The sequence below is a fragment of the Harmonia axyridis genome, chromosome X (genome assembly GCF_914767665.1).
Source record: "Harmonia axyridis chromosome X, icHarAxyr1.1, whole genome shotgun sequence".
In the NCBI taxonomy this organism is placed as follows: domain Eukaryota; kingdom Metazoa; phylum Arthropoda; class Insecta; order Coleoptera; family Coccinellidae; genus Harmonia; species Harmonia axyridis.
In genome coordinates this window covers 13,160,559-13,186,052 of record NC_059508.1, presented here as the reverse complement: position 1 = coordinate 13,186,052, position 25,494 = coordinate 13,160,559, and the positions used below count along the sequence as shown (strand labels likewise).

General features: G+C 33.2%; 1 protein-coding gene and 1 long non-coding RNA gene across 5 annotated transcripts in view; one reads left to right on the top strand and one right to left on the bottom strand.

Moving 5' to 3' along the window:
• Nucleotides 1-25,494, top strand: part of LOC123685633 (solute carrier family 41 member 1-like) — a 34,366-nt gene that overhangs the window by 6,048 nt on the left and 2,824 nt on the right. For 2 of the 4 annotated variants that reach the window (XM_045625392.1, XM_045625388.1), the window contains exons 2-9: nt 20,015-20,125; nt 21,402-21,593; nt 21,870-22,057; nt 23,086-23,265; nt 23,322-23,466; nt 23,522-23,668; nt 23,729-23,879; nt 25,226-25,431. In XM_045625392.1, coding sequence (XP_045481348.1) covers nt 21,404-21,593; nt 21,870-22,057; nt 23,086-23,265; nt 23,322-23,466; nt 23,522-23,668; nt 23,729-23,879; nt 25,226-25,431 — 1,207 coding nt within the window. In that variant the 5' untranslated portion in view covers nt 20,015-20,125; nt 21,402-21,403. Of the gene's footprint in view, nt 1-4,223; nt 4,451-4,796; nt 4,938-20,014; nt 20,126-21,401; nt 21,594-21,869; nt 22,058-23,085; nt 23,266-23,321; nt 23,467-23,521; nt 23,669-23,728; nt 23,880-25,225; nt 25,432-25,494 lie in introns of those variants that run through there. The other 2 variants (XM_045625389.1, XM_045625391.1) reach the window with 2 other exon arrangements.
• Nucleotides 542-4,128, bottom strand: LOC123685634. Its single transcript, XR_006748334.1, has 2 exons — nt 3,619-4,128; nt 542-1,119 (listed from the first exon to the last, which is right to left on the bottom strand). It is a non-coding gene; the product is annotated as an uncharacterized LOC123685634 (long non-coding RNA).

Below are 25,494 nucleotides of genomic sequence, written 5' to 3'. Positions count from 1 at the left end.
GGCCAAAAGAATGCGTGGTGGGAGTTAGGGTGTTGTAGATTATAAGATTCTTCAGTGAAAGCTCGAAGCTTTGGAAAGCCAATAGATTATAAGCATAATTCTTTCAGACCTTCTTTTATGATACATTTAATGGCCTGAATTTCTTTAAATATTGGGCATGCGTAGTTGGATAGTCCAGTTTTTCGCAAAAATTATCATAATAAGAATTACCTGACGGATTAGTGCAGTTAGTATTGAAATACAAATTTTGATGACAGAGTATCAAAAATTGTTTTTTGATTGTAATCAATTCCAGAACCTTAAGGCTTACACTTTCGGAGACTCAGACTTTGACGTCAAAAAATTTCATTGTGAAGGAGGGATTTAGATTTCACTATTCTCCAATGTTATCTGGTTTGTTTTGCATCAAAAGATTGAACGAGATCATTGTCCAAATCTCGATAATAAAAAAAGCAGGACAGTAATTCGCAAGAAATTGAAAAATACATATTTCTAGTATTTCAAGGATATATTTTGTTGACTTTGGAATCTAATGGACTTGAACTTGCAAAAATTTTATTGTCATTTTCCAGTAAAAACAAATATCTTATTGTAATCATATATTATCCTGTATTAGATAATGCTTCTATTCTAATAGTTCTTTGCCCTTTCAACTTCAATAGAATGATATCTCTAAGGCTTAATTTCTAGAAGGAAATACTCATAGCTTTTTTTTTCTTTTCATTGGAGTAATGATGATTCTTGTATTGCGTAAATTGTGTTACCTTGGGTCTGAGATGAATTAAAGTTTAAAGTCTCGTTTTTTCTCATCAATTAATGTTTGAAACTTATAATTTTTCATCTATATCACCCGGAAAAGCTTAATTATATTCGAAGTATACATCTTCCAAGAAGTTCTAAATTGACAGATGTAATTTTACTCTCCATAGTTTGGAACATGATGAATTTTTGTGTCATTGTGAAGTGTCAACTTGGTGTGATAATTTGTTCCAGTTCAGTTGATTTTTCGCCAATTTATGACTGGACGTCATTAGAAACAGCAATTTCAATGGAATATTGAATAGTTTGGTGTTATTTTTGCTTGATGGCTATGCTGTCGCAGATCCTCGTAGTTTTATACTGAAAAAATATCAAATGATAGTTCTAACCATCATCAACCCTTCAACATCGCTAAAATTGAAAGATTCAGGAAAGTATAGGTTATTATAATTAAAATTTGTGCACTTCCTGAAGCATGAAATATTAGATACAGTAAGAGGCTTCTGAATTTTCTTCCGCAACATTGTTAGACAGCCTAGAAACAATATTTCGAATAATTACATTGGAATTATTAACTGTCAATTCGAATATGTGGTGTAAAAAATTGTGGTTTCAAGTGATATTTAATTTTACAATTGGCATTTCTGATGGTCATAGAATTTCATAATTGCATATCGATATATTCGGTTTAAATATTTGGATGAATTGATTTGTCAGAAAAACCAATATACAATAGCTATCGTTCGATTCCAAGTATTTTATATTGCGAATTACTCTTGGAATCAAATCACATGAATGAATAGGAATGAGTGGTAAATAATATTGGAATATATTTTTTGTTAAATTATATCGTTCACATTGTCATTATGTTTGTTTTCAATGAACTTTCTCATTCAATTATTCGTTGTTCGATTGTTTTCCTGTCATAAACACGAAATTGATTCACCAACCCTTTGAATATTTCCAGAAAAAAATTGAATAATTGGAAAATTCGCTGCTTTTGAAACATGAAATTTTTATTATGATTCATTGATCTTTTCAAACCGAAAATAGTATAAATGAGGTATAGAATCTAAAACCTCAATCATTTTTTGTGTCCCAATTTAAAATGGCCAAAAATTCCGGAGCTTATCAGCAATATTAGCGCATTGATCTCAAACTTTCAGACGTAAGGTGAAGATTGTTTTCAATTTCACTCTACCAAATTCAATTTGAACGATCGAAAAATGAGGTAATGTCCAGTTTACGTCTAATGCATATCAATTGAATTGGTTTGGGATAGGCATAATAAATTCTGTGAGGAGCCCCCTAAATATAGTGGAAAAGGGAATGGAAATAGTCCCCACCCTTTCATTGTTACTAAAGCCTCGAAATGTAGCCGCAAATGTTCAACCACCCAAGTCTACTAGAGTGCCTACAGGGTGGTCCAAACTCGATAGCATCTCTGGAACCGTTAAGGTTGGAAAAACATGGATGTCAGATAAAAATCGCACATCAATTGCTTTTTTCTAACAAGTCAGGGAATTTTTCGCGCTTCTTTGAATTCATATTAATGTGTTTCTCGTATGAAGATTTTTTCCTCACAACACTTTCATTTCAATTTTCTAAAATCTAAAGTTCAAAATTTCTGGTCTATGACTTGCCACAAAAATATAGAATTTTTCTGCTGAAAATACATTTTACATGAGATGGTTTTGAAATAAGTAACACTACAAACTTTATATTGTGGTTCATTATTTCCTTGAACAGAAATCATTAATTTAAATATTCAAATGAATATCGGGCAGGGAATCTGAAAAAAATCAAGAATTCATAATAAATTTAAGACTGCGGTGAGAAATATTGCATTCAGTATCAACTAAGGAATGAATTCTCCTAATTTTATGGTCATGTGTTATTGGGAATGAATTTTTTTATGTGATTTCGTTGACTTTTTGCTTTGAAAATTCATGTATGGTATTCTTAATCTAGAAGGACCAATACGCTATAGAAATTGTTTCTCTACCAAATTTCATGCATTAAGTTCTTATTGTATCCGATTCTACGAAATACGTAGAAATTTTTTTTTTTGAACGAGTTCATTATTGAAAAAAATATGCTTTTCAAAAATTCGATTGATTGCTTCAACTTTAGCAGTTCCGGAGTACTTCCCATTTAAGATACCGAATCTGGACCACCCTATACATTATCAGAAACTGAAGTTCTAACGGGAATTCGAATCCAATCAACTGATCCAATCGGTTCACATGAAGGAATAATAAAAGATGGCTCCATAGAACGAAGCGGACGACTCACGACAGTGGTTTCATTTACACAACTATCAATTAACACTGAAAAAACATGATACAATACGTAATTGCTTTTTACGAGGTACTTTCAAAAATAATCCAACTCACTTTCGAGAAAACATCTCCACTTTCAAGCCTTTAAATACTTCGCATTTGAGAATCAAAAGTTATAATGAAAAACTTATTGAATTTTCATGTACAGGTGTAGATATTGTTGTAGATTATCTTGAAAAGTTTCGTTCTAAATTGTCAAAGAGATCCCTGATTTTGAAATTCAATTTTTCAATAACATTAATTGTTATGATACTGAAGTCTCCAACATCAAAATTGATACTTCTGTGGTCAATAGTACGAGAGTAGCTTTAATTTCTGAACGCAGCCCGTATATTTGGTTCAACTGGTGAGGTCCACTCATTCGAATTTTCAGCGTAATGAATATAATTGCTTAATTAAATAATATCAACGTGGTAGGTTCAGATGGTAGCATCTGTTAGAGAGAGATATGTCAAATCGTAGTTGTGGTCAATTTTGTATTTTTTCATCCGTACAATACATGCATTCATGAACTCACCACGTCCCTGTATTCTTCATCCAACAAAGTTTCCAACTGAGCCTATAAATTTTTCATTCGATGCATAAATCATTCAATTGTTGGGTTCAGATACGGAAAATAACATAACAATAACACAATAATGCGGGCCAACACACAATATAGCGATTATTTATGTTGATTAATATTTTGACCAGATTAAATGTTGATTACACCCAATTTCCGATTAATTTAAATTCGTATTATTTTCGTTCGGGAATTGCACAAATGCTTTTCACATTGGGTCATCCATCTAAACCATAACGTGAAAGCTAACCCCAACGACGTCTTCGTAAGAGGATCATTCCTCACCTGAGACCTTTGGGGACATTCATCTCTATCAGCTGCCATTCCAGAAATGAATGTCTGATTCAGCTGACATGTAGTTATAGATTGAAGTCATATCAATCTTGACCATGGAGACCTTTTCTACAAGAGTCTACATCCTTTTCTCATTTACAACAACTACAGTATAAAATGACAGACCTGTATTCTATTTTATTCCATTCAGAACATTCAAAAATGTTTTTTCTTCACCACTCAGTAAATGCATTCTTGTAACATTCTTGTTAACAGTTCGCACCATGTGGAGATCAAGACATATTTAATATCGATGTTTACAAGCCATATTCAATCTCAATAGGAAACTAATACATCCTGAGATTGAAAATTTGAGATAATAGGTTATCAGTAATATCTCAGGTTTTACTATAACAATGAGAGGTTGATAATTGTAAAACAGTGTGAATATTGACAAGTTATCAAACTGAATGTGGAATTTTCATCTTTTACTTATAGTGATACCACATCTGGGGTGAGTTTTTACTGTTTTCACCTCATGTTATTTGTTTCGATCGAATTCTTCATACCGGACCGATGATATTGATTGAAAAAAAAACAACTTCAACGTTGTCAATATGCAATCTTATTTGTACATAAAGAAAATTGGGTAGATCGAATCACAGACACGGAAAATCAAATTTTTGAAGAGTTTTGTCGAAGATTATCACAAAATTATGGTAGTGTAGTAATTAGCTATTCCTAATTCCACGAACTGAAATTGAACTAATTTGGAAAGAATCTCAACTATCTCACAAAATTGCATCGCTATCAGTTGTACAGCTTTTGAATATACCTAAAGTATGATTATCGCGTCATATTAGCGAGAAGATACTGTTGGCAGTTTTTAATATGACACCAAAAGCTACAGTACGTGCTCAATGACAAAACTAAAACACTCTATTCGTGATAATGTTGAAAAAAGTGACCAAAAATACATCGTCATCTCCGAATCAATTCTGGTAATTACATGTAATTATATAGGCTTGCATAATTTTGTGTTTATTTCAACTGCCAATGATTATTACCCTCAACGTTATCCGAATTTGATTCTGATGTATCTTAGAGGTGTATCCTAAGGGCTGAATATTGAAATTTACATATCGATAACTGAAAAAACAACAAATCATTTTCTTCCTACAATAATAACTGACCACATAATATAAGAACTATCGAGGAATAAATTACTAAGGAAATACACAGTATCCAATCTACCAATTATACTCATCAAGTTTTGGCAATCATAAATGAGACCTGCACTCAACAAAACTTTGAATTAACTCTCAGATAAATAAAATTTACAACGTCCCAAGTCCTGAAAATTTAATAAATTCCCGAATTGAAGAATTGGTTCAATGAAACGTAAATATCGAGTTGAATTCAATTTCATCAGCTTCAGATGGAAAATAAATCATTCGTTGTATCGTCTCTTGTTGTTTCTCCGATTCTTAATATTTCCGGTTTTACTTGTCTGAGGTTAAAATCAATATGAAATGAAATTGATGTGAGCCATCTCGTATTCGTCAGTTTTTTAGGCAGGGGAAATTCTTTTTGAGTGCTCACCCCTCTCAATATATTGTATGTGTATCTCAAAAACTGGTCAGAGCGAAGGCAATATTGTTTGACATTAAAATAATGTGCTTGAATTAAGAGTGAAGACAAAAAATTGAAAAATTCCACGGACAACTTTTTCAGTTACAGGTTGAATTATGTACCAAACGAATTTCAATTTGAATAATGTTTGACTCACCCCGTATCTAACAATACATATTTCTTTTTAAAAATCAGTCTAAAATTATTACCTTATGGGTAAGCAATATTTATAGCGTAGAAGTGTTCCATTCAAGATATTGTCATACGAGAAATGTTACTTTGAAAAAATGCCATTTTCCAATTTCGACCTTGTATCTCGGAAACTAGTCATATGTTTGAGTTGGACCCATCGACTTTCTTGTCCAGGAGGTCATATTGTACAAAATACGAAAAATTCAGAAAAAATAACTGGTGAAAATTTTGTCTGGTCCTTTATATCTGTTTTGAATATGCTTGGCTTTTGAAATTTCAGTAACAAATTTGGTAAATATCCAAGCTGCCCAATGTGCATTCCTTTCTTATCCAGGAAGCAAAATCATTTACGAAATATATTCACTAAACTGTTTCATTTACGTCATTGTCACTTGCGTAAGTGTTTAGAATATTATCTTTGAAAAACGAACATTTTTACAGTAACATTCATATCATACGGAAATATGCGAATAAAATTGAATACAAACTCTGGAAGTTGGTATAAATATGTGCGTGTTTCCAGCAATGAAGCCAAAGTAAACAAAATAATTTCTAATTTAAACTCCGCAAATATTTTTTGTTGGAAATCGTTGGTCATCGAATTGGAGCGTATTTTCCAAAAATAATGGCCCAGGTGGAAATTTATGATGACAAGTCCATTAGCAACTTGTATTCAATTCACATGATATCGATCAGGCTTCTGCTGCCCTCTCACGGTCTCTAAACATTACGAATTTTCATTTTACCTGTTAATTCATAGTTAGATTGCTTCTGCTCTACATTGAAGCTTATCCTGGCCCGACTTCCCCAAACAGGATAATTTATTGAATGAGTATGCATCTCAATTCTCGATAAGGCAGTGGTTTCGAATTTTCTGGTTAATTCGCTAGCTCTTCCATTTCCCAACGAAATATAATTGAAAAGTAATCAGAACTCTAACCCCACAGCTCAGAATACGTTCGTAAATTCAATTAATTATACTTCTTCTTCTTCCTCATTTTAAGACTATTGCTTTGTTATTTTCTGTTCATCCAGCCTCTAGAGATGTGGACGTCAAACTCTTGTATACCACTTTTCGTGGTCAATTTATTACACACAGAATTTTTGGGAGTTGCTCAAAAGCTGACTATTTTACAATCTTCTATCAAAATAATTTCCATATGCCGCTTTTCAAGTTCCTTGGAAACGTTGTATGTAGAGATGCATTCAAGTCAAACTAGTTTGATTTTACTCACAAACTTGAATTGAAATCAAGCTTTTTATGTGGAAAAGTTTGACTTGACTTGATTTCTGTATCTTTAGGTTTGGCTTGAAATCAAACAGTTTGAAGATTGAATATCATATTGCGCAACGTGTCTAAACCTGTACTCTGCTACTCCGCAAATTATTTATAGTTCATAATTAAAAGGATATGCTTGGTTTGTTTCGTTTTTTTATAAGTGGATTTGTGTTGTGCGTTGTGTCTGAACTCGAAATGTCTGAACCTGAACTTTTTTTATGTAGCTTATGCAGCTCAGAATATGTATCAGAACAATTTGAGTCTGATTTCGAATACCCCCCCCCCATCTCTGAAAACTATGGGAAAAAAATCTATAGACGGGACAAAATCAATCAATAAAAACAGAATAAAGAAAATTGGACATTGCAAATTATTTAAAAATACAGAACAACAGCATAAAATTCCAATAGTCGAACTATTTCTTTAACAACATTCACAGCATTCACTTAATTTGTAAGAAGTACTAAATAAAGAACTTCACTTTTCACGAAAAATTTTGAGGGGACAAATTAGAGTTGATTAAAAAAATTTAAAATTATGTATTTTTTTTTTGTTTTAAATTTATGTAGGTATTTTTGATACCTTCTCACTATATTTAATATAAATATTTTACCCATTCAAGGTAAATCTACTAAATAAATTATTGTTCAAATTCTTTCTAACTAGTTCGACAAACAGTTTGATTTTTCAAACCTGTAGCCATTGTCTAGTTTGATTTGACTTGAATCATTTGTCAGAAAGATTGACTGGAGTTTGACTTAATTTCAGGACAATCTCAAACATTCAACAGTCAAACTTGTGCAACTCTAATTGTATGAACCTAACACAATTCTTCCATTTTTTTATTATAGCATTTAAGAGGAACCAACGTAATCATTACACTGTCCATCTCTGACCTTTTCACGACCTTACCTAACCATATTTCAAAGTTCAGCAGAACAACCAATTGATAATTAAAAATATATAACACCCATCTTCATCTTGGCATGAGTATTACAATTATTATTCGGAACCAAATATTCAGAAACCTTCGATAAAGTGTTTATACAGGGTGTTTCCTAAACATGCGGCAAAAATTCAGGGGGTTGTTCCTTGGACTATTTTAAGCATGTTTTGTCCTTGGATGATTTTTGAAAAACCTCTTTGTTTCGAAGATACAGGACGAACAACATTTTTCATATTTTTAAAATTAATAATAGTTTAAATAAAAATGCGTAACATACGGAGATCGCTGGATTGGAAGAGGTGGACCTCATTTATGGCCTGCTCGTTCCCCGGACTTAAATCCCTTAGATTATTTTCTATGGGGCCATCTAAAATCATTAGTTTATACCACTCCAGTAGAAAATGTGGAAGACTTGCGAAATCGGATCATTGCTGGGTGTAACTTAATAAGAAATGATCCTGGTGTTTTTGAAAGGGTTCGGCAGTCAATGAGGAGAAGATTGGATGCTTGTATGCTGGCTAGAGGTGGTCATATTCAACAGTTTTTGTAGGTTGAGTTGAATTTTCATGTAATTGTTCATAATAAAATGTTATTATCTGAAATTTTGTTTCCCCTATATCTTCGAAACAAATAGGTTTTTCAAAAATCATCAAAGGACAAAAGATTCTTAGAATAGTCTAAGGAAAAACCCCCTGAATTTTTGCCGCATGTTTAGGAAACACCCTGTATAATCAAATACTTGAAGTGAATCCTGGAATTCAATATATTTTAGGAAATCGGGATTTCCTCGAAAGGAATACGATAAAAGTCAAAGTACTTAGTATTGATTAAATCGGAGGTTACCAGTAAACAGTTATTGTTCTATAGAAAAAAAAATTTATTGTTCACGTTTGTCGATAACAGTTATCTTATAGAACGAATTGGATCAAGGATTATTAGTAGTATTTTTATCGTACCAAACAAAATTCATCAATGATTTATCTTCTCTGTACACCTGCTGATGTCAATTTCATTGAACAAGAAATAGAAATACTAAGACACTTGTCCTACACTGATGTTTTATGAGCTGATCTATAACCAATACGAGGAAACAATTCAAAATCGATGAGAAGTGCATAATAAATTCATGAGTATTTTGTATTCACATAGTTCAACAGGAAAACAATTTTATATCAGTCAAATTGTATTTACAAATTGGGTACGAGTACCAACACAAACAAATATGTAGATGTGAGAGATAATCTACAAATGATTACATGAGAGAATTGGTATAAAAACAAATCTGAAAGAAAGGAAAATAATCTAGATAATGATAATAATAATGATCGATTTGTGAGTGAAGGAAATAGGAATATCAATTAATATATTAGTGGTGACCACTGATTATTAAAATTGAATTTAAAAACACAAGTTTGTACTATAACTTCGAAAAAAATGATTACACCATTGAATTCTACTGAATAAAGTTCCTGTAGAATGTTCCATGTAATAGAGAAGTAATGAGATCTCTTCGTTTCACGTCATTTTCCAATTTTCTCTTATAGCTTGAAATCAGTTGAATTTATGAGGTTGGGGTTTCATCGAATTAATTCTCTCGAAAATCGAGCTAGAAAATTTGCCACTCATTTTTTTTCTACCTCTAAGGAATTCTGAGATAACGAATTTGAGACTTCCAATAGAATAATTTCAATATGGAGAACTATTTCTCAATTAATTTTATTATATTATGAAGAAAATACTCTGATATTAGGAAGCTTATTCATTCTCTATCTAGAACTATGGCATTTTCTTATTGTTGCGGCATTAAGTGTTCGGCCTTATGGGCCTTAAAGGAAGATTAAAATATATCAAGTGTGATTAATCGTTGATTGAGTTTTGGGAGAGGTTGTCCTTTCATTCCTCTATAGAAATTTCCATTCCAGCACACTATAAAGCTTTCACGTCACAAATTATTTACGATATTGTTATCGGACAATTTCGGGCATGCATATGAATATTCATAATAATGTCTCATGAAACAAATCCCACTGTTCAGTGTCGTTCATTCCACCTGATGATTATTCATTATAATTTCGATTGAGCAAGGAAAGTTGGATGGAAAATCTCAATCTTGACTCCGGTAGGATCTTATTTTTGGGGACAATACGAACGCCGGATTCTGCTATAGTTTGGGATTGGAAGCGATTTCAGTTACGCCTTTTCGTTAGGTTCCCTGACGAGGAACTTGAGATTAGTTCCTATTTTCCCTGTTCCCCCTTCCCTTGGATGGGATATTCGGAACCGTAGATTCCAGTCAGACATTCATATCAGAATTGGCATCAGTTCAGTCCCAGAGAAAAAACAATATTCTGTCATCCTACACAGTTCCTCCAATTTTGGCTGTTGATTCATGGCATTACTCCAGTTCAGCTCACTTATGTAGAAAAAAACATGGCAAATTTCACATAAAGGTTTATTATCTGCTCGTCATTTCGTTTTCGTCGTCACATAAATTGCGCTGTTTGATGAAATATCCCTAAAATTCTTGGAATCGAACCCGGTAGCGCTCGCTCTTTAAAGTTTCGGTTCGTTATTTCCAACTCTTTGAAATCGACCGTGGCATTTTTTACATTACAGTTCGGAAACACAAATAAAGCGCGATTCCAACAGGAAAATACAATGTCTATCGAAAAACGTTTATATTTGGAGAGCTGATCAAAATTTTTCATTTTCATTTTTCCTATTTGAATTTTTGTTAGTCCATTAATTAAGCCTGGTTTGCGTTGGTATAATTAGTAGTAGAGTTCACTAGCATACTTTTCGTCTCGAATATTCTTCTATGCTCATTTTGGTAGAATAACTTTATCTACGTTTGCTAGTAATTTGAAAAACAGTTTGAAGCCAACCACCGAACTCTACTACACCACTGTAAACCAGGCTCAAGTGTTATTTGCATGAAATGTGATCCAAAAATCAATTTTCAAAGTGATATGATCCTTGTAGCTTGAGAATACGATCCATACATTTTGAAAGCAAATTTAATCAAGGTACAAACTCTTGAATAATTCTAAGCTACAGAAATTGACTACTTCAATTAGCATCGATAAAACACTACGATGCTAAGTAGAAAAAGAAGGTATTATACATTCCCTGCTCTTAAAAAGAATACCATTAAATGGTACATGGGTACGAGGCTGGCACCAAATTCTCACTATGGTTAGGCTACTGTTCAAGTGTCTTTCAGGCAGAGATACTTGGAATAGAACAATGTGTGGGAATGAACCTAGTGAAAATCTATCAGAAATGTGATATAGCGATACATTCTGACAATCAGGCTGCAAGCAAACCATTGAGCTCACATATTGTCGATTCTTAGATGGTATTGGAGTACCGAAGGAAACTCAATGAGAGGCCAGAATCACAAATTCTGTTTAGTCTGGGTTCCTGGTCATCAATTATAGCAAATGAAGAGTTCAACACTCTTTCCAGAAAAGGAGCTCACACTCCTTTCATTGGTCCGAAAGACAAACACTCTGGCTGAATCTTCGAAACTTTGATACTGTGAGATCTAAAAAGTATCTGGATCATAGCAAGAATATGCTATACCTCTTAACTGGATTTCTTAAAGGACGTTACAGCTTCAGGAAACTCATCATGAGAAAGTGTCAAGCAGAAAACGATGAGTGCAGATTCTGCGAGGAGGAGGAAGAAACACCAGAGGATGAAATGCTTCACCATCTCTGGCCAACGCAAAAGATGCTTTGGACGAGTAATCTGCTTGAAGTAATCTTAAATGCTAGAGTTCATCAGAACTCTGGACCTGGGAGAGAGCTGTAGACTGTAACGATAAATGACAAGAACAGCTCTGATGGGGAAATAATGAACCATGAAGCTTTCTTGACTAAAATGCTAGACCAGTACTTGCTAGCCCTAAGATGTTGAATATCATTTCAATTTATGCATAGCCTTCTATTGAAAACTTATTGGATTTGTGATATTATTCAAAAAAGCAAAAATTAAGAACCATTGTGTGAAACAAATACAATTTTCGTTTCCAATTTACGTCAACATCTCTAGCATAGATATGTAGATAACATACTTGCGTGCATCTCTGAAGCAGATATGCAAAGCAGTCAATATGCCATTCAAATAAAAAAATTCCAATTCTTACAAGCACGGTTATATAAATTCAATTGACTATAACCACCCATATTCAAACAAAAAGCATATCGATCATCATACAGGATTATCATTAAGTTTTATCAAAAATAATTAAAAAAAAGAGATTCCATATTAAAACCATAGCGTGAAATTATGATTTCAAACCAATATTGATCGATGTATATTTCTGATTTATTTCCTTTACCAAGATAATACATGATTATAAATGAGTTTGCAAAAGGAGAGGAATCATAAATTTCATTCTTCAATTATATGGGGGAATGAGACACATTTACAGCCAGATATTTACAAAATTACCTTAGTCAAATTCAAAATCCGCGGGAGTATAGAAAATGGTTGTGCTAACCATTACCAAAAATGATCAATTTCTGATAATGTCTTGATAGTATGTACAACTCTAGTTTATAAAATAAATGGTCAATATTCGATTGATATTAGGGATTCACGGTTTGGCTTTATTTTCAAGCAATTAGACTCAAACTCAAGTAGCTTGAGCTTGACTTGAAATCAACTCAAGTTCAAGTCAAGTAGTAGTTTTTCAATGTTAAGTCAAGTACTTAATAAATAAAAACTACTAATTAACTTGAACTTGAGTTGATTTCAAGTCAAGCTCAAGCTACTCGAGCTTGAGCTTGAGCCAAGTAGCTTGAATATCAATAATTGATATTGTTGATATTAGAAACAAGATTTCGTTGGCTTATTATTTAAATCAGTTATGGATAATACAACGAGAAGAGTTTCAAACTGAATATTCAAAACCAATTGAGTTTTCCTCGATGACTTCCTGAAAAAAAAATACCTGGAGTATGAATCTGAATCACGCATTCGTACCAGTAATTTTCGTACGGTCGATATAAATTAGAAGAACAATTTGGGAAGTAAATGGCCCGGAGTTGGTTTAAAGTGCTTTCTGAAATAGGAAAGCTGTGAAAATTGCAAGAGCACATTATATTTGGGAGTAATTGTTTTGCTTCATTAGCTGATCGTTTATATTCAAGTCTATCGTCTGTGAAATTCGTAAAAATGCAGGGGATTACCACTTGGACCGAATTAATGTATTCAATTATGGATTAATTAATTCCTACTTGATAAGGTGAAGAATTAGGTGTTAAAACTTACGTGACCTCTCCAGTTAATCATAAATGGTTGTCATCCCTGTTGAATAAACTTCCAAGTTCAGATTATATCTGGAAATATCATGTGCCGCTAAGTTAATCCAGCAGAGAAAATGGCAGCTTCCGAAATGTTCAGTTTATGTTCCATACTCTGATGAGATAGAAAGGAACCTGTTTGAACTTAGCAAACAGCTGCGGTTGCCTATTGTTGTCTTTATTTCACTTCGGAAAATAAGATATTCAATTAGAATAGCAAGAATCGTAATTAATTACAATTACACTGTATCAAGGTGATACAGTGGTTGTTCAATAAGTTCTTGGAACACAATCATTAGTTTTCCAACAAATTTTGTTGAATCTTAAATGCTCCGGCAGGCTCAATTAAAATTGACTGCAAAATTCACAAAATACCTTGTTTCATTCTTCATCCAGCGTAAAAACCTAAAAACTTATGGGAACTGATAGAATTGGCACTGTATACTGTGAAAATAGATGACAGCTGTACCAACTCGGAGACAAAAATGACATTCAATAGTTCTTCAAATGAGCATTTCAATGAGCAATGGTTAAGATGAATAAAAGATCTTATGCTCTGAAGGAATGATTTATTTACAAAGGAACATTGAGATTAGTAAGTAAGTACCGGGAAATTTTACTTAGCCTTTACGTCAAAAGCGCACAGCATGACACCTGTATGAGGTTTTTGCGCTAGATTCAAAGGAGATAACAAAAATTTGCCTTAATACTCGAGTTTATTGCCGAAATAAGATTGTTTTTGAGGAATGCATAGAGGTATTCCTGCAATATATGAGGGGATTTCAAAATCTTTCGTCTATCCTCGGTATTCTCTAGACATAATACAATATAATATTTTAGCACATGTTTATGGAAAACTAGTAATCATAAATTATGGCATATATTTGTATAATACACAGTTTTTTACTAATCATTTTTCGGATTGATTTGTTGATTGGAGTTATCTAACGCTAGCACATTCATGTCATTCAAATCGATAAAAGCTCCTAATCCAAATTAATAATCCACAATTTGTTTTGTCCAGCACGTATAATAAAATTTGAAGGGGTCTATTTATTGCAGTAGCAATAAACTTATATTAATTTCGACTGGATTTAAATAGAGGTAGAAGCTATTTGATGCCATCCTGCAATCTGCCACTCAATTTCAGATTCAAACAAGCCATAAAAATAGGTAATACACAGCCATTCCTGTCTAAATTTACAACTGTGTGAAGACCTTATGGAGTCGTAAATTATTTGGAATATCTGACTGTATTACCTAAATGCATTTCATTAATAAACGGAATTTGATCTCGTCTCCATAGAGGCGGAATTATTCACCTTTGAATTCGACGGCAGTAGCCCAAAGATCAATGAAAACCCATAATCAAGACAAAAATACATGTATCTTGAAACTCAGGAAATATTCATTTTGAAAATTTTTATCAACATTCATCATTTTTCCTCAGTGTTGAATAATTCAACTAAAATGGTTACAAATGAAAGCTATAAATTCATTTTTTTATCTATGAAAATATTGCAATAGATTTTACTTTAAAACGATTGTCAACAATAATTATATCAACCTATAAATCATAAAGTATCAATATGCTCCTAACGAATATCTCAAAATCTGAACAACAAACATGCAATATTGTTTTTGACCCTGCTCTTTTTTATCTCAATGTTCCTAAATAAGTGCGTATTCTATCTACTACGTGATGATTTGATCAATTGATCTAAATTTTTAAGTCATCATAACAATTTCGCCAAAAAAAATATATAAGTTTCCTCTTGAGATTCAAATCATCTAGATATATGTATTGAAAGGATTTATATAATTTGTGGGAAATTGGTAGCTATTTTCAGTATTTATATCATGAGAAGCATAGGTAATGAATGTTCAAAAATTATCGTGAACTGATGCACAATGATTGATGACAATCAGGATGATATTGCAAAATCAGAGTTAATCAATCATTCCTCCAATAATAGAAAGACTTTCACTAGGTCAGCCAAGAACAATTGTCTTGTGATAAGAGAAGAACCGATATAAAAGAATTCATTTTTATCTTAGAATGCGCTCTTTCATTGTAGAAAAATGGGAATAGGGCACTTTTTATCAGTCTATCTAATTAGCGTTTAGTGCAAATCCGATTTTGTTTATCATCGACATATTTGATCTTGAAACATGCGAATAATCTACCAGGGTAATCAGGTATCACCTCAAATTCTCAATTCGGATAATGTTTCAGATAACAATTGGAAATTGTCCAATTAATTATTCTCTGAATCGACTGGAATTCCATTCAGTACCAAAATGAGATTATTGCGTGAGGGATTTCAAGTTCCAAGTATACGAATTGTCTACTCGACAGTCTACGTTAGATGTGAATTAGAGAAATCAATAAATTCACACCGTTCCCTTCATTTTATCTTGCAGAAAAAAAGATAATAAGAACAGTTAATTAGACAACTGATGAAACAGATTCGTGTAGAAGTATAGAAAGTCATCAGCTTTCATCATATAGAGTTTGAAATTATAGTTCTGGGCGTTTGTCCCTGAATATATCACAATATATCTCACTTTTCATTAATTTTTTTAATAATGCATCTTTGGAAACGGTTAGGATTCAACTCTCCCTGAAACTTTCACAATATACTCATACTCGTTTATTACCCTCTAAACTTCACAGGGAGAGTCAATAAAATTCCACACAAATAATACAGATCTTCTGAACCTGCACAGTATTAACATATATATGCATCCGAAAATCATAAATATATAATATACAGGGGGAGTCATTAGTGCATCAGCGTATAAGCTTAAATTATTTTTGACTCTACAGGCTCGTCCGAAAGTGGTGAAATACGATAGCACCCTGTTTGTTAACAGGCCAATTGAAAAGTCCCCGGTCTACCTTAGTAAAACACATTTTTTTTTTTTAGCAAAATTCGATTTATTATTCAACATAGTTGCCTTCGAGGGCGATACAGCGATTATAGCGATCTCTTAACTTATCGATACCATTTTTGTAGTACGATTTGACTTTCGCTTCAAAATAGACCTCAGTTTCGGCGAATACTTCTTCATTGGCGCTAGATTCCTTTCCAGCGAGCATTCTTTTGAGGTCTGAGAATAGGAAAAATTCGGTGGGGGCCAGATCTGGCGAATACGGTGGATGCAGTAGCTCGCGCGGCACCCATTTTGCACAAAGCTTTCTCATGTACGTGCATGATATGATGTACACGTTCAGAGGATTTCTTCACAATGTCTGCTATCTCGATCAACTTCACTTCACGGTCATTCAAAATTATTTTGTGAATTTTTTTGATTTTTTTCGTCGGTGACAGCCTCTTTTGGGCGTCCATTGCGTTCGCCGTCTTCGGTGCTCATTTCACCACGTTTAAACTTAGCATTCCAATCAATGATGGTTGATTAAAAAAAGCAATATTTTATCAGCACGCGAAGTTCTTTTTTTCCATCTTTTTTCAAATAACAAAAGTAGCTACACTTACAACGCAATATCTCACAAACTTAGGTCAGACTGATGTCAAATTTTGACACGTACCGTTTGAAGGTTGGTACTAACTAAAAATCATATGTATTTAATACTAGCACCACCATCTGTGCATCAGACCGGAGACTTTTCAATTGGCATACATAAATCACAAATATATAATATACAGGGTGAGTCAGAGGTGCAGCAGCGTATGAGCTTGAATTATTTTTGACTCTGCAGGCTGGTCGGAAAGTGGTGAAACCCGATAGCACCCTGTTTTTTATATGGGAATGCCCTATTTTCATATCATACATTGAGATTTTCGATCATTGAATGTGAATATTTGTGTAACATATGTTTGAGTGGAAAAATGTTTTTTGAATTATGTGTAGACATTAATTTACAGGAAATAACTTTCACTCACACGAAATTGTTGAAAGGCTTTGGGTATTCGTGCGAATCGTACTAAATATCTGGAAATAGAAAAACAAAAGATTATTACGCCAGTTCTTCGCAGTTCACATGACACAAGTCAAGCGTAACTATCGTCCACTCTGTAGATTATACCGAAGAAACCAAATATTAATTGATGATTGACCGATTTTAAAATGAGTCAACTTCAAGTGAATTAGAAAATCTGAAGAAAAATGTCGAAACTTCAACCAACACAGCAAGCTTATGTCATTTTCTTCAACGTTCATGAAATAATAAAAATGGACCACGAAAGCCAACGCCAAAGGAAAATTTGCACTTTAACTACGAAAATTTATTTTTCTCCCATGGAATTATTCATTATTTGCTTGAATTTGAATTCATAAAATGCTAGGCACAGCTTCTATCAGGTTTAAGCTCATCAAGCAATACGCGTACTCTTTATGTTAAAATGGCGCTTTTCGGATTTCGAAAGCATTCCAATAAAGCCTGATTATAATTTGTCCGTTTAAAAAAAAAATCTGGGCTCAGAATTTTCAACGTTTGTCCAAAGTTTTTTTCTTCGAAATTTGTTGTTTCAGAGATATTTCAGTTATTATCAATATTGTAGATTCGAAGCAAATAAGAGAACGATGTTAGTTTGCATCCAGTAAGCGTGCAAAAAGTGATTTTTCTGTGTAGAATTTCTTCTTCAATTGAATTCAATCGGTTTTTCATCGTCGATTTATATCACTGACAATACTTAACATAACAACACCCTTATTCAATCTAATTATTTCTAACTAAAACTTCTACAAGAAACTGCAATAAAAAATAACAACTTCTGAACAGTACTCCCCCATTTTAATTTGTGGCAATTCAGCTGAATTCGAATCGTAAAATGTGACACAACTAGGACGTAAGAAGATTGATTACGGAAGAAAACACAGTTGATCTAAAATTTCCTGAATGTCTGAAAAAGATTAATAAAAGCAGGAGGTTCACTGAATAAAGGAGATCCCGATATACGATCATTATGGGAAGTTCAATAAAATCTAAAGTTTTTATCAACACAAACTTTTATATGGTTTTCGGTTATGAAATTCGAACTTCCGAAGAAACATCATTTTGGGGTTACGGTTGGTAAATCCACGAGAGAGAATTTGATACTACGAATCGAATGATCAATAATAAACAGTAATTTCATGGGAATTGATTATGTTTTTCCGATAAAGTATTGATTGAAGTACTTTTCTGCAGCAAAATATTATTTTATACATCGCTGACTTTGTGTTGCTGGATGTGCATTTTGCATTTTTTCACCAAGCATTGATAGTGGATGAAAACTGATTAATTGCAAATGGAAATATATCCTGTACAACATCTATTATTGATAAATTTTAATTAAATAAGATGGAAGTTTAAAATTTCAAGAAAACTTGGAAATAACTGAGTACATTCGAGTCTTCTCAACATCTGCACTAAATTTTCCGGAATTGTTTTGAAGTTTTGAGGATTAGATATATCAAGTAATCTATTTCTAGGAAATTGTTTCCGGTTCAACAATGAAATAGTTACTGTGGATTAAATTTAGGGAATTTCATACGTATCTCTGATAGTGAAATTGTTTTCAAGAAGTCGTTATCTTCAACTGTATTTGTGTGATAAATATCTATTTGCAGTTCAGGAAATAAAATGTACATCACGTTCTTAAAAGACAGATATTTTCGTCTGCTTTGCGAATTCAATTATAGTTATACTGTGTTACCAACAAAGAACTCATCTGATTAGCTTTTCCCCAATGCATGGCCTCTTATTTTCTCTCAATTTCATCTCTCATTTTCTTCCATTCATGGTCATAAAAAAGCGGACAGATATATGCATTGCGAAAATACAACTCTTGTCATATATATTTTTCTTTACTCAATATAATTGACCTTTTTTCATTAAAATGATGTCGGATAACGAATTGTGGAAGTAAAGGCTGTTTTAAGATGTTCAGGACATTCTAGAATGCATTTTGCGAACATACATGATAGACACTATTATTCTTCAGAACTTTACTTCGATAAAGAGTGATGTCAGGCACATCAGAAATAAGACGAGTGGAAAATTAGCCTAACGCCTGCCCCTGACGGTAGAATTAAAAATGAAAGGGCAACTTTGGTTGGCTTATTTTGTCTCATTATGAAATTCATTTACGAGAACACAGTGCACAACCAGGCTTCGTTACAAATATTTCTGATAGTAGTTTTCAAGCTAGGATAGTTTCAGTACCTGTCAAGTTTTCAGTTAATTCATCAGATATGAAAATAAGCGAAAAAAAGTGAACTGACATTTTCGGAGTAATATTTACATATTGTACCAGCAAATTATCACCAGAAGTATTTTGTCGATAAGAAAAATGCCTAGAACGGTATTTGCAATAATTTTACTCAAAATGTAGTTTGGAGTGTGGAAGTGGTTAGATATTAATAATAAGTAGTGGAAATTCACCACCAGAAAGGAAATTTTAATATTTGCAATGGTCGAGTTGACGTAACGAAAATTTCATTCAAAATATACCGAATACATGAAAACTCAGAAAACTTCATTAAAACTGAAACAATGAAACAAAGTTCAACTTAATTGCATTCGTAGTTCTTGGTATTGAGGTCAGAATTGAGAAATTGTTCTATCCGAAACTTTTTACATCCGAATTGTCGGAAAAGTGTTGTACAATGAGATATTTCGTTATGACTGGATTTACGCAGCGGAGCTTTCTATAGAACGAAATATTTCTTTTGGTAATATTGTAACTAATCAGCTTTTTTTTTTTGCAGAACCGATCCTAAGAGGTCAGCGAAGGTATTCGCAGCACTCGTCATCCTGAGAAGAGTGTGCGTGATAACGGCTGATATTTTGGGTGGAATTCAGCCCTTCGGATTCGATCAGTAAGTAATCTTTTTGATTATTTCATTTATTATAACATAAAGGCAAGGGCGTAGCCCTTTTTTTGGAAATAAATCGAAAATTTTATATTTTGAAAATCTTGGGGGGAGTAATTACCCCCTGTACCCCCTCATTTCTACACCCCTGCAAGAAGAATTGTTTTGTTTATAATCCACTGTTTGACAGTTTCCTGAAAGAAGATCTCAAATCATCAAAAATATTGATGACCGAATTTACGATGACGTCAAACTGAAGTAAATTTTTGTGTCAGTTTTATTTTCGTCTTTTTGCTTTTAATGTTCAGCTGATAATTTCGACATTTTCTACAATGAAGTAGGCTAGTTTTGACGAGAGTCTCAACAAATTCAATTCTCCTTATAGAAAGAAAATAATTGAAACTTGAGATTCTCTTTTGGCATGAAAAAAAAATAAGAACATTTGTACAAGTGAAATGTGAAATTCATGATTTTATGGAAATTTATTGAAACACATGTCAACAATATACTTATTGTAAACAAAATATTAGTGGAAATTAGATAAGAGCGTTATTATATTTTTCGCAAAGAAATAACCAGAGATAAGATAACTCTTTTTTGGGAAAATTGTAGGTAATAAATTAGCAAACTCTATAAACTATTTTCAATCAAATTGGCATTACTTTGCTCTCGAGAATATTGTTTTATAGGATTTTTTGATGATTGAAAATCACAAAAAAAAAGAGTTTTGGGCTGTGTTATAATATAATTTGTTTAGGGTTGATTCCTAGTTATACTATATAACTCAAGTTTTCTAAAATTTCAACAAATCAACAAAGTTCACTAAATTCTCGATTATCATATTCGATATATATTATATCGGAACCTGATCTGGTGCATGCAATCGCAAAATTCGATAAATTAATACTTGTATGGGAAAAAAAAGCTATTGTTCAAAATACAAAACGAGGAAAAATATATACCAATTTGTTTAGTGTCTTCAATAAGGAAACTGTCATATTAAATGTAGAGAAAATTATAATAGAATAGTGCCAACATTGTATTTATACGGTGATTAGGTACTAAAATTGGCGGAAATAGCAAATAATGGTTATGAATTTTTGAACAACTTTGTCGTGAACAAATTTTATGTCTACTTTACGTGCTTGAGAAACTTGCACGATTATTTTTTGCGTCATTAATATATTTCGGTGTCGGGAACTTTTTATATACACTTCAATACATAACAACTTCCGAGAGTGAATTTTTTAGAACGGAATTTTAACAAATTACATTTTTACAGTCATGGTAGCATTGCCAGATCTGGGAATGGCTGAAGGAGCTTACAGAGAAATCAGCCCAGCTGTTTCTGTTATAGAAGATGAAACCAATAAACCAGATCTCATACCAAGCAGTAATCAACTAACAATTTCTACAGTTTGTAGTTTTATCGATGGCAACTTTGCTAATAGCAAAGACAAAGACATCGAAAGTGGTGAGTAAATTGGATTTTTAAATTTTAGCACTTTCGTAAGGGCAGATTTGATGAAAAGTACTTTGAGCATTTAATACATACTTACCGTTTTGATTCAGAAAGTGCTAGCAATTACTAAGCACTTCAATGATTTAATCGGTGTTGGGAGCACTAAGGTCTAAGTACTCATTGAAAGATGCAATCAATTAGTTGATTCGTCCAATTTCAGTTCTATGGAATCTAGAATTTAGTACCTACATTATTTTTGATAGTAAGTGTTGGATTTGTCTTTTACAGGAGTTACTAAAGTTGAATCTCTCTCCAATGGAAAATCCTTGGAATCAGTCAAATCGATCTCAAGCGATGAGCCTGACACCGATTTCGAAAACGAAAAGTGGCATACTGTTACACTTCAAGTTTTCATCCCCTTCATGTTGGCTGGCATTGGAACAATAGGAGCTGGAATTGTGCTAGGAAATGTTGAGGTAAGTCATTCTTCTTAATCTCTGAAAATTCCTAAAGTCCAGTGTATCCTCCCATTTCAACTGTTTGCCTTCCTCTGGTATTTTTCAAGATCAAAATTGCGTCTGAAAACTTGATACACAATTGTGTTTATGAACCTCTGAAATGGATCAGAACTTCATTGTTCAGAGAGGAACTTTTCGTCTGTCATGGGATTCCAAGGGATGACCACAAAGAACAGACGAGGGTTTCAATTTCAGACCGAAAACTTGCCCTATGAGAAACTGATCTTATGGAAAAGGGAAAGTTCACATTATCTTGCAGTACACAGGGTTGCCCAAATAAATGAAATAGTTGATTCGGTTGAATAATAGTCGAGGAATACAGATTTTTCTTAATAAATATATCAGATATCGATTGATTTTCTTCTAATTCGTATTCTCAGTTCATGAGAAAAGCTCGTTGCTATTTTATAACTGATCTAGCTGGTGGATAAAAAAAATTAGGCCTACCAATTAGTTCTTCATGAAGTGATTAAAATCATCTTATTTGTTATACCTATATTGTAGTTTTTTCAACTTCATATTGATTTCATTTGAAGGTTGAAGGTTTTTTTACTTAGATTTTTTCATGTGATGGTTTTCATTCGAAGGGATTATGCTTTTCGTACTTTGAAGTTCTTTATAGACTAATAATTGGTTAATCATCAATATATTTTACTGTGAGCAGATTGATTCTCTTGGGATCGTATTTTCGTTTGAAATACAAGTATTTTAAGGGTTCCCTATAACAACCGCTGAAGATTACATTCCAGAATGAATGGAGAACGTCAAATTAACCTTAAGATACCAAAGCCTTTTAGGCAGTTTTAGTTTGTGCTGAACTAATTCATTCTATTGCAACATTGAAAGCAGCCATAAGTGAGAGTATTTTAAGTCAGAAAATATTCCATTCATCTTTCCTTCAATATTCGCCGAATTAATTATGCATTCGAATTCTTTTATGAACAAATTCAGAAAATACAGGGTTACACATAATCTATTTTTTTCAGAATTTGGAAGTTTTCCGTGTAATCAAAGCACTGTACATTCTGGTACCATCATTATTAGGACTCAAAGGAAATTTGGATATGTGCTTGGCTTCAAGACTTTCCACTCAAGCTAATTTAGGAAATATGAATTGCAAAAAAGAAGTCATCAAAATGATCGTTGGAAACATTGGTTTGGTACAGGTATGTCCGAAAAGTTCTATCCAATTCTCAATTTCTAAAATGTGTTTTTTTTCAAGGTTCAAGCTATAGTTGCAGCTAATATCGTGTCATTATTTGCTGTATGCGTATCTGCACTACTGCATGGAACATTCGTGATACACGATGGACTCCTTTTGGCAGCTGCAAGTGTTATGACTGCTACTTTATCATGTTTCACATTAGGTAAGTTTATTTCGTTCTTGGAATTTCTTTCAACTCATATTGAATTTTCTTGCAGATTTCCTTCTCATCGCTGTGATATTTTTGTCACATAAAATGAAACTTAATCCTGATAACGTTGCTACACCATTGGCTGCTAGTATAGGCGACGTAGTGTCTTTGCTAGTGCTCTCAACATTTGCTTCATTACTCTACTCCATTAAAGGTAACAATCAAAAATAGACAGAATCAAGACTCATTGACTCATTGCTTATATTTTTTCCAGAACACAGCATATACATTTTGATAGGAATCATCGTGGGATATATTGTGATTTTACTACCATTCTGGGTCTATGTGGTTTTGAAGAACGAGTATACCAGAAAAATCTTAACAACTGGATGGACTCCTGTTCTTTCAGCCTTAGTTATAAGTGGGTAAGTACCACAGACCATTTGGTTTATAGAGATTTTTTGAGTCTTATTTGAATTTTTATTGATCAAACTAACATATTAAACAGAAGGGGGCCTATTTTATATCCTTGAGGTACACCTGATTTCGTATTCCTCGGTTTTGTCAGCTTTTCTGATTTTCGGCCTACAAAATTTCATCAACATCGATGGTAAACAGGAAGCAACAGGAGATTATAAGGAAAACGTGTATTTTCCACCTGAACATTTCCGATAGACAAACAAAAGGGAAAAATAACAAGTGGAGATCCTTGCACCATTTCCCTCCACATCGAAATTAATGTTTTGTGTTGACAGCTCTGCTAGTTAGTGGAGGGGATGTCGCAATGACTGAAGTTGAAGCTCCCCTTTTCATTTCTCCTGCTCACGTACGTGGTGGCTTCAAATGAAGCGACACGTATTCTTTTTTCATCGATATCAGATATACAGCATTCCTAGCGATATTATCCCTTGGTTTTCTGTCTTTCCGACTCTACGATTTCTTATTCAGCGACGAAGGGGGACGGCACATATTTTATCACGGAATTCTTCTCTTTCCACTGAAGATAAACGCACTGATGGGATCAAAATGCGATCTCTGAAGAACGATATTGATTGAGGTAAACGATAGCTATGCCCGTGCTTAAGCAACTTTTTTTTCATCCTTCTGCGGATGGACCAAAATGGAAGGCAATTTTTCACTTCAGATGTAGTATGTTTATTCCTTTGTTAGCCTGGGATTTCCACAAATGAGCTTTCTTCTATCGAGGCTGACTACTTAGCCTTAGATGAATTGGACTCTTTTCATCTCTACACGTTGCTTTCGAAATATACCTTAAGATATTTCGTTACGTCGACTAGAAACATTCGCAAAATAGCATATTTTCACGACTCAACACTTCATTGTCAGTTTGGCACAGTTTGAATTCTGCAAAATACACCTTACACAATTTTTTTTTGCTCAACGGTTATATTCAAATTTTCATAAGAAATGATACAGTTGTATACAGGGTGATTCAACGCGATGGCCTATTAGTAGTTTATGAAAAACTTTTAGCTTGTGACGAGGACTACAGTAAAGGTTTTTTTTTACTCTAACAAGCAACTATTTACAACTTCAAATTCATCTAGACCCTAGAGCTACGAGCTTTATAAACTAATAACCTAATCTAACTCGTAGTCAACAGTCATAGAAAACACTAGATACATATTATATCGGTGTACTCTTAAATATAGGATATTGCTCATAAAAATAATTCATTTGACTCAAAATTACGCTTCAACTTTTTTAATTTTCATTTTGAAGAATATCGACTAATTTCTATTTATTCCAGATTCGGTGGATTAGTCTTGGACAAAGCTGTGGATCAGTTCAAAGGTTACGAGGTTTTCCAGCCAATCATAAATGGAATAGGTGGAAACTTAGTGTCAGTTCAAGCAAGCCGTATTGCCACAATGCTTCATCAAACTTCCATCAGAGGTGTGATTCCTCCACATACCAAGAGATTTGTGGCCCCTTGGACCGCACTTTTCGGTGGTGGTAAGTTGTTTTGATCAAAAATATTTTACACCTTAAGGCAATCTAGTTAGCGTCATGAAACAT